The sequence below is a fragment of the Bufo bufo genome, chromosome 3 (genome assembly GCF_905171765.1).
Source record: "Bufo bufo chromosome 3, aBufBuf1.1, whole genome shotgun sequence".
Taxonomy (NCBI): domain Eukaryota; kingdom Metazoa; phylum Chordata; class Amphibia; order Anura; family Bufonidae; genus Bufo; species Bufo bufo.
In genome coordinates, this window is record NC_053391.1 from 192685691 (window position 1) to 192695833 (window position 10143).

The window sequence follows — 10143 nt, forward strand, 5'->3', positions numbered from 1 at the left end:
ACAGATAATGTAGTAGATTCACCTGCAGTCCTATGTAGCACCACAGATAACACAGTGATAACTCTGAGTACAGATAATGTAATAGATGTTCCCTGCAGTCCTATGTAACACCTCAGATAACACAGTGATAACTCTCTGAGTACAGATACTGTAGTAGATGGGTGTGAGCCCCCAGAATTCAGAACACACACAGTGTGACCTGAAGTCTGGGGCCAGGATGCGTCAGGGTGGGCCATATTCTCAATCTCCTCCCCCAACCCCACCGTGAAACAGATATGTGGATGGACATTATTATTACAGTAGAATACAGCACCATACCTGTTACATCCAGTGACGTCTTCTGTGATGTAGACTTTCCTCAACGTCTTCATTCAGAGATAAGACCGTCATGATACCTTCTTTCAGCCGCTTCTCATCTCTGCAGATATTCACAGAAAAAAATTTAGGTTCCTCACTTTACTATCATCCTCTCCTTCCTGGTGTCTCAACACTGTCATCCTGCCGCCCCCCAATACTGTGCTGGATCCAGACAGATAGTCCCCCATTCCCCATAATATTATTCCCCCTGTATATTATAATGGCCCCATTTCTAAAATGCAAATTGCATCAAATAACAAAATAATATGCAGGGCAGGGTCTATTATACAGAGAGCAACCAGACAAACAATATTGTAAATGTAATAATGCAAATCTATACCTCAGATCAAAAAGAGGGACATTTAAGGAGAAAAGAGGGACACAGAGACTTGGGTGCAAAATAGGGAATCTCCCTCCAAAAGAGGGACCCTTGGGAGGACTGGTGTAGTGGTACTGCAGCTCAGCTGCCATTCACTCATACTGCAATAACCTGGCACAGCCATGTCGAAATCCATGAAATCTGATATTGATGACATATCCGGAGAACAGATCATCAATGTCAAAAAGTTGAAATAGCTCTTTAAGGCATATATTGCTGATTTACTATATTTATTGCTCATTTGAAAGCTCTGACAGCTATGGAAGTAACTACTCCTTTAAACTGGTTATTTGCTTGAAAGGGAAATATTAGTTTCCGTTTGGGCAACTTCTCTAAAGCCGTAGAGGTATACTCCACCAGAGATACAAAGTATGATTTCATTAAAGCTCTCGTATTTACTACTGAAACTAGATGGCCGCATCTGATCATAGCATCCTGCAGTTCCATTACATTTCAAAGCACAGCAAGGACTTCCTTTGATAAAAAAAAAAAAAGGAATGACAGCAGGATTTACCCTTTGATTCCAATCTATTTGGAGGAACCGCCATCACTACAGGAGTCTTTTTCTGTCGTTGAATCAAGAAAACAAAAGCAAGATTTATTTTTGACAGGTTGGTGCAATGGAGCAATAAGCGGTGTTTGCACGCACCAAACCCCGTTAAATTTATTACCATCTTCTTCTTTGAATGCATGCCTTGGAATCTCCTCAGTAACTGTATACATATCGCTGGACATGGCAAATCAGACATATTCAGATGACTACAGCAAGACATATATTGCCGTGGAGACTGTGATCGGAATTGTAGCTGTTTTGGGCAACATCCTGGTCATCTGGGCAGTGAAACTGAATCCAAGCCTGCAGAATACAACTTTTTTCTTCATTGTGTCTCTTGCCTTTGCAGACCTGGCTGTGGGTGTCCTGGTCATGCCCTTGGCCATTGTAGTAAGCCTGGGTAAACATTTGCATTTCCACTCCTGTTTGTTCATGTGCTGTCTACTGATTATTCTGACCAATGCCTCCATCCTATCCCTGCTTGCAATATCCATTGACAGATACTTGAGAGTTAAGATACCCACAAGGTAACGCATATATGCAATGTATCATTTTATTTTTTCCCTTTACCTGTAGTTTTCTATACTATGTCTGTATCAGCAATTTTATTAGAACTGTATTATTCCTGCATGCTACAGTCGTGGCCAAAAGTTTTGAGAATTACATAAATATTGGAAATTGGAAAAGTTGCTGCTTAAGTTTTTATAATAGCAATTTGCATATACTCCAGAATGTTATGAAGAGTGATCAGATGAATTGCATAGTCCTTCTTTGCCATGAAAATTAACTTAATCCCAAAAAAAACTGCATTTCATTTCTGTCATAAAGGACCTGCTGAGATCATTTCAGTAATCGTCTTGTTAAATCAGGTGAGAATGTTGACGAGCACAAGGCTGGAGATCATTATGTCAGGCTGATTAGGTTAAAATGGCAGACTTGACATGTTAAATGGAGGGTGATGCTTGAAATCATTGTTCTTCCATTGTTAACCATGGTGACCTGCAAAGAAACGCGTGCAGCCATCATTGCGTTGCATAAAAATGGCTTCACAGGCAAGGATATTGTGGCTACTAAGATTGCACCTCAATCAACAATTTATAGGATCATCAAGAACTTCAAGGAAAGAGGTTCAATTCTTGTTAAGAAGGCTTCAGGGCGTCCAAGAAAGTCCAGCAAGCGCCAGGATCGTCTCCTAAAGAGGATTCAGCTGCGGGATCGGAGTGCCACCAGTGCAGAGCTTGCTCAGGAATGGCAGCAGACAGGTGTGAGCGCATCTGCACGCACAGTGAGGCGAAGACTTTTGGAAGATGGCCTGGTGTCAAGAAGGGCAGCAAAGAAGCCACTTCTATCCCCAAAAAAATGTCATGTAATTGTCGATAAAAGCCTTTGAAACGTATGAAGTGCGTGTAGTTATATTTCACTACATCACATAAACAACTGAAACAAAGATCTAAAAGCAGTTTAGCAGCAAACTTTGTAAAAAAAATATTTTTGTCATTCTCAAAACTTTTGGCCACGACTGTACACTACCAACATTGTATAGAGCAGCAGAAATGTTTTCATGAACTTCATCCACCCCACTAGCTCTGGAAAAGATACAAAACTGTAGTGAATGTTTGGTACCTGTCACGTTGAACATGGTCCCTGAGCTACAGGCACCATGTTATAGAGCAGGAAGAGCTGAGCAGACTGATATATAGTTTTATGGGAAAAGGTTCAGTATAAGATGTATTTCATTCATTTATATTCCTACTCATTCTGGGCTTTAATGTCAAGGAGGCGGTCCTATCAGCGATTGTGTATACAGACATAGCTGTCAATCACTGATAGGACCGCCTCCTTGACTTCAAAGCCCAGAATGAGCAGGAATTTAAAGGGATTCTGTCATCCGGATTTTATCTACAGATATTTTCACATCATCACATCAGTCTCCACGATTTAGTTTAAAATATACTAGTCTTACCCCCATCTGTCTTGTCATTTAGGCTAAAAATCGCTTTTATTAATATGCAAATTACCTCTATAAGGAGCCCAAGGGGCTGTCCCTCTGTCCGTTGGAGCCCAGCCGCGCCCATTATCTTGGAGCCCAGCACTGCCCCGTTGTTAATTATTCACTCCTCCTTGCAGATTTTTTTTTTTTATAGTGCTCTGTAATCTCGCGCATGTGGTTACACTGGTCCGGGCCCGCGCGGTGTCTTGGCAGCAGCCTCAATGAAGCAAGCAAGCAGCAGCCTCAAGCAAGCAAGCATGCTCCAGCTGTCTACGAACTTCGCTCGGCCCGGAAAAGAAGAGTGGAGCGCGCAGACAGCTGGCGCATGCGCGCTTGCTTCGGTGAGGCTGCTGCCAGGACACTGCGTGGGCCCATACTGGTGTAACCAGGGCACACTAGAAAAAAAAAAAATCAGTGAGGAGAGGACTTTATAATTAAAAGCGGGGAAGTGCTTGGCTCCGAGATAATGGGCGCGGCTGGGCTCCAACGGAAAGAGGGACAGCCCCTTGGGCTCCTTATAGAGCTAATTTGCATTTTAATAAAAGCAATTTTTAGCCTAAATGACAAGACAGATGGGGATAAGACTAGTACATTTTAAACTAAATCGTGGAGACTGATGTGATGATGTGAAAATCTCTGTAGATAAAATCCGGATGACAGAATTCCTTTAAATGAAAAAGTTTTACTGAACCTTTTTTCCATAAAACTATATATCATTCTAATCAGCTCCTCCTGCTCTATAACATGCTGCCTGTAGCTTACATTGCATTTTTATGGTGACAGGTTCCCTTTAATAAAATTCTATTTTAACTCCAACTGTAACATTTGCCACTTGCAGAATATTAATGGACACTATGGGGCTCATTAATTAACTGATATAAGCCACTTATGTGCACGCCATTTTGAGACAAAATCTATGACTTTTCCCATGCTTGTGCCACTTTTCTGACAGGTCAAGAAAAGGGGGCTTGGCATGAGAGGGGAAGAGGGAATGCCACCAGGCTCGTGGCATAGAAAATGGCTTAAATCTGCACCAGCAAGGGAGTTGGTGTAGATTTAAGTTTGTCGCATGACCTGCTGGTTGAAGCGCCAAAGTTATGTAGAGGCCTGCACCTCCATATAACTTTGGCTCTCCCTCCAGCAGTACAAGACAATTAAGGACAGAATGTAAATCACCGGTCTTAATAAATGAGCCCCTATGCATTTATGAGTCCAATGTATTCTGTCTAAGTGGTTATTTATTAAATGGCACAATATTTGGTACAATACATTATTATGTCTTTAAAGATTTAGTCCCTTTTTAAGAAAGCACTTAAGCATGTGATACCTAATGAAAAAAATCGAACTGACATGCTCCCCATCACTGTCTCCATACTGGGATCTTTTGGTCCCAGGCTTGTTTACTTCTGGGATATAAACAGGACCATATGTAGCACAGCAAAGACTGGCCTCATCTGTGGCATGTCCCCATGCAGTATGTCACTGCTGGATCACTTGCTGCTTGGGCACCCGTCATCTCTGAGGTTAGTCATTGGCTTCATGTGACCCTGTCTGTATCCCCGCTAGAAGTAAGCAAGCCAGGGACTAGAAGATCACCAAACAGATTTAGGGTGCAACACCAGAGCAACAGAGGAAAAAATTGGAACTTTTTAGCACACATTCACTATGTTTGGAGGAAAAGAAATCTGTACACACCAAAATGCATACAAAATGCGGAGCATAGTTGAAAGAACATCATGGTTTGGGGATGCTTTTCTGCCTCGGGACCTAGTGATTATTGAGGGAACAATTAATTTTACAGGAGAATGTAAAGCCAATGAATACTTCAGGTTGTTGTCCTGCTTGAACACTATGTCGTGCTTTTTTTTTTAGACCTGGCGCAAGTGAGGAAAAGTCACTCCTGAAATATGCCTAATATAGGCATTTTTCATGATAATAAATGACCCTCATAGTGAATACATGTTAGGTCGAGCAATTTACCATGCAGCTTCCTCCCTACTAGTAAATCTGGCGCTGCTCTTTTCTCCACTCCTCCTATTGCAAATACTATGCCCTCTGCATGCACAACTACCTTTTGTAGTAAAAAAAAAAAAAACTAGGCATACTGTACTTGTTCAAATATACAACTATCAAACATTTTGCAAAGTGTTGATGTCTTGCATGTTTGAATGTTACATCCTGTTGTGAAACTATTTTACTGATACAATCTAATGTCTTGTATGCTTTATAGTGACTAGTTATTTATTTATTGTTCTTACAAATATTGCCCTATAGGGTGTAAAATGCAGGCTACAAAATAGTGGTTTATAGTGGCTTATATATCTTTAGGAATGCATATCTGCATTTTTGGATTTTTCTCTTAGACGCAGTGGCATGCCCTCATTTGTTGCAATATGTATAAACTATATTCATAGCTACAAAGGTTGGGGGAAAAAAACACTGTCCCATTGAGTTAACCCCTTTTTGCAAATCTGACATGTGGTAATAACTTTGGAACGCTTTTACTTATCCAAGCCATTCTGAGACTGTTTTCTCGTGACACATTGTACTTCATGACCGTGGTAAATTTGAGTCCATATATTTCACCTTTATTTATAAAATAACCCCAAATTTACCAAAAATTTGGAAAAATTCTAAATTTTCTAAATTTTCATTTTTCTACTTTTAAAACAGATAGTAATTCCTCAAAAAATAGTTAGCAATCAACATTCCCATATATCTGCTTTATATTCCACATATGTCTGGTTTATGTTGACATCATTTTGTAAATGTCATTTTTTTTAGGACGTTAGAAGGCTTAGAAATTTAGAAGCCATTTTTCTAATTTTCAACAAAACTTCCAAAACCATTTTTTTAAACACCAATTTACTTATAAAGTGTTTTTGCGGGGCTTACGTAATGCAAACCACCCATAAATGACCCTAATTTAGAAACAACACCCCTCAAATTATTCAAAACTGATGTTACAAACTTTGTTAACCCTTAAGGTGTTCCACAAGAATTAAAGAAAAAATGGAGGTGAAATTTCTAAATTTCATTTTTTTGGTAGATTTTTGAAGTTAATCAATTTTTTCTTGCAACACAGCAAGGGTTAACAGCAAAATAAACCTCAATATATATTAATCTGATTCTGAAGTTTACAGAAATACCCCATATGTGGTGGTAAACTGCCCTAAGGGCACGTGGCAGTGGTCACAAGGAAAGGAGCGCTAGACAGATTTTGCTAGAATGGTTTTTAGGGGGGCAGCTTTAGGTTTTAAGATCTGTTCACCTGTCTTCAGATCTCGATGCCAATATGTAAATTAGTGATAACCAAAAAAGTGCCGAGTCAGTGATGTAACTGACCATTAGTGAAGGGCTAGCAGCATCGGTGTTGAGTGGTGGCGAGAGTGCACATCCCCACTACAGGCAAAGAAACAAATAATCAGATATCAGATATTGAATTCAGGGAACAGTTTATTATTAAAACACTTTTTCTTGAGCTCACAATAGCTGTTTTTACATACCATTAAAAGTTATATTTTATCATAGTAGTAATTGATTATCTGGGTCAAGTCTGGTATTTAGCCCTTGAGGCTAGGTGTTTGATTTTGATTTTGTTAATATACATTTACCCAGATAGGGTCCTTTTTGTCATATGTTAGAATGGTTTTTAGACACCCATTTTGGAAACTATACCCCTTAAAGAATATATTAAGGGGGGTACTGAGCACTTTAACCCCAAAACGTTTTACAGAATTTGGAAACACTTGTGAAAATAAAAAGTTTCATTTCTTCCAAGAAAATGTTGCTTTAGCCCCAAATTTTTCATTTTCACAAGGGGTAACAGAAGAAAAAGCACCCCATAATTTGTTACCCATTTTCTCCTGAATACGGCAACACCCCATATGTGGTGGTAAACTGCTGTCGGGGCTCATGGCAGGACTCAGAACGGAAGGAGCGCCATATGGCTTTTGCAGTGCAGATTTTGATGGATTGGTTTATGGGCGCCATTGGTTTTTATTTTTTAAGTGATTGTATGTGGGGGCTAATTTTTTGCGGGATGAGGTGATGTTTCCATTGGTACCATTTTGGGGTACACAAGACTTTTTGATCCCTTGGTATTACACTTTTTGTGAGGCAAGGTGAAAAAAATGGCTGTTTTGGATTGGTTTAAAATTTTTTCTTAATAATGTGATATTTTTATAGAGCAGGTTGTTACGTACGCGGCGATACCCAATATGTCTATCATTTTTATTTTTGTTAAGTTTTACACAGTGAAAGTCTTTTTGAACAGAATAAAATCTTGTTTTTGTGTTGCCATGAGAGCCATAGTTTTTTATTTTTCGTCCGATTGTCTTAGATAGCTTCTCATTTTTTGTGGGATGAGATGACTTGATTGGTTTGATTTTGGGCTAAATACGCCTTTTTGATCACTTGGTATTACACTTTTTGTGAGGCAAGGTGACCAGAAAATGGCTGTTTTGGCACTGTTTTTATTTATTTTTTACGGCGTTCACCTGACAGAGTGGATCATATGATATTTTTATAGAGCCAGTTGATATGGATGCAGTGATACTTAATATGTCTACTTTTCTCTTTTTCCCTTTTTTTTCCAATTTTTTTAAACTTTACTTTAAAAAAAATTTATTACTTCTTTTTTTACTTTATTTTTTTGTCACACTCTGGGACTTCAACTTTTGGGGGGTCTGATCCCATTTACAATGCATTACAATACTTCTGTATTGTAATGCATTGGCTGTAAGTGTATTACCAGTGTAATACACTTACAGCTTCCTGCCTGTGAGATCCAGGGGGCTGGATCTCATAGGCTGACACGGATGGCAGCCACAATGCCTAAGGAAGGCATCAAACTGCCGTACAAGCCATCTGGTCCCAGTCACAGCAGCGGGGGGACCTGATGGACACCCCACACCTGGCAGGATACTGTATGTGTCACAGTCAGCACTGACCACGGCAGTGCAAGGGTTAATGTGCCGGCATCTGTGTTTTCATCTATGCTGGCGCATGTAGCAGGGGTCCGGCTATCAGTGACTGCCGGACCCCTGCAGCTGATCGGACGCAGTTCCTGCGCCCGCCCGATCAGAGCGCCGTAGCTACGGCGCTGGGATCTGTGACCCTGTTTCCAGCGCTGTACATGTACGGCGCTGGTATCCTACGAATTAAACCTTTCTGAGATCAATTATACAAAATTAAGCGTTAAAGGGGTTGTCTCATCATGGACAATGGGGGCATATCACTAGGATATCGAGAATGGAGCCCTGCAAGTGAAGGAGGGCGCACTGCACATACGCAGCCACCCTCCATTCATTTTCTAAGGGGCCGGCGAAAATAGCCGAGCTGGCTCGGTTATTTCCGTCGGCCCCATAGAAATGAATGGGAGCGGGGGCCACGCATGTGCGATACGCTCCCATTCACTTCTATGGGGAGCCAGCTTGGTGGTGGCCGGACTGGAGTCCTCTAGCCACCACCTTGCGAGGCTCTGTTCGATATGCCCCCATTGCCTATGATGAGACAACCCCTTTACCCATTTACATGATAATGAAAAACCACGTGTTTGACAGCCGTCGTTTTAATGGTCCTCATGTGGGCATTTGCAGAATCATTGCAGTCTATGGTTATATTCACATAGCTGTTTTTTAACAGGCTGTGAATAACAGACGTCAACAAATAGGACATGTCCTATTTTGTTCATTTTCACAGCGTGACAGCCCCCATACAATTCATTTTTTAATAGCCATTTTCAAGAAAGGCATAAGTAAAAGAACTTTAAAAATGGACCATTTGCTATCGGATAAATATCTAGTTCCTTTGTAAATCTGCCATTACTACATCTTGGAGTAGGACATTCAATATTTTGACTACATTAACTGTAAAGAATCCTTTTCTGTATCAATATCTAAATGGCGTTTGGTCCATGTGTAATAAATGCCCTTTGTAAAGTCTTTGGAACAGACAGACCATGTGCCAGTTTGTATTAACCACACGTAATTTGGAATAATTCGATCATTTTAGAGGAGCTATCAGATTCTCACATGTGGCTATTCTACTAAATACTTGCACTCCCCCTTTAGGAGAACTTGTCACTCCTGACCAATCAGTGTTGACTCTGAAGGTAAACTCTGTACTTGACAAGAAGAATGGTAATACAAATGTAAATGTATTCATAAGAAAGAGAACCATTTCATCAGCGCACCTATTTAAAGTGGCTTCCTATGATTCAAGATGGGATTTGACAAGGGAGTATAGTCAATCCAGACATCTATCCGTAGACAGCTGTTTTGGGGTGCTTGCCTTCTCATCAGTACAGAGTAGGATTCTTTTTACATCTATCAGGCATAAAAGAGGAATGGCACAAGGCACTCCATATTTGTTATTTCAAGATATTCAGAAAAGCCAACAGGTCCTCTTCAAAAGAAGTCAAAAGACTCACTCACCTGGACATTTAGGTTTGCTATGATTTTTCTGTCCTATTGAGCACACGTAGGCAACCAATTTGTAGAAAGTGAAACAATTACAGTTAATTTATTAATAAACTAGCAGGATGACCTGGCTTCACACTGGTATATTTCCACTATTTCATTTCATGTTTGTGTGTCAGGTTAAAAGATATCCACAGTGTTCCTCAATACAGTGACCTCGACAGCACCCCTCCCCTTAACAGTGACCTCTATAGTAGCCCACCTCTTTAACATTGACCCAAACATTGCCCCACCCAGTTAACTGTGACACAGTGGCTTGCCCCCTTAACAATCACCCCACAATGCCCCCTTAAAAGTAATCTCTACAGCACCCAGCCCCTTTATAAGTGACCTGCACAGTGGCCCACCCCCTTAAGTGACCTTCACAGAGCACTTTTTCTTA

At 40.5% G+C, this 10143-nt stretch overlaps 1 protein-coding gene across 1 annotated transcript in view; it reads left to right on the forward strand.

Annotated features, from left to right (window-relative positions):
• Window positions 1-1143: 1143 nt before the first annotated feature.
• Window positions 1144-10143, forward strand: part of LOC120994959 (adenosine receptor A3-like) — an 18987-nt gene continuing 9987 nt past the window's right edge. Inside the window, exon 1 of the mRNA XM_040423867.1 lies at window positions 1144-1816. Within this exon, the coding sequence (XP_040279801.1) occupies window positions 1470-1816 (347 nt within the window). The 5' untranslated portion in view covers window positions 1144-1469. The remainder of the gene's footprint in view (window positions 1817-10143) is intronic.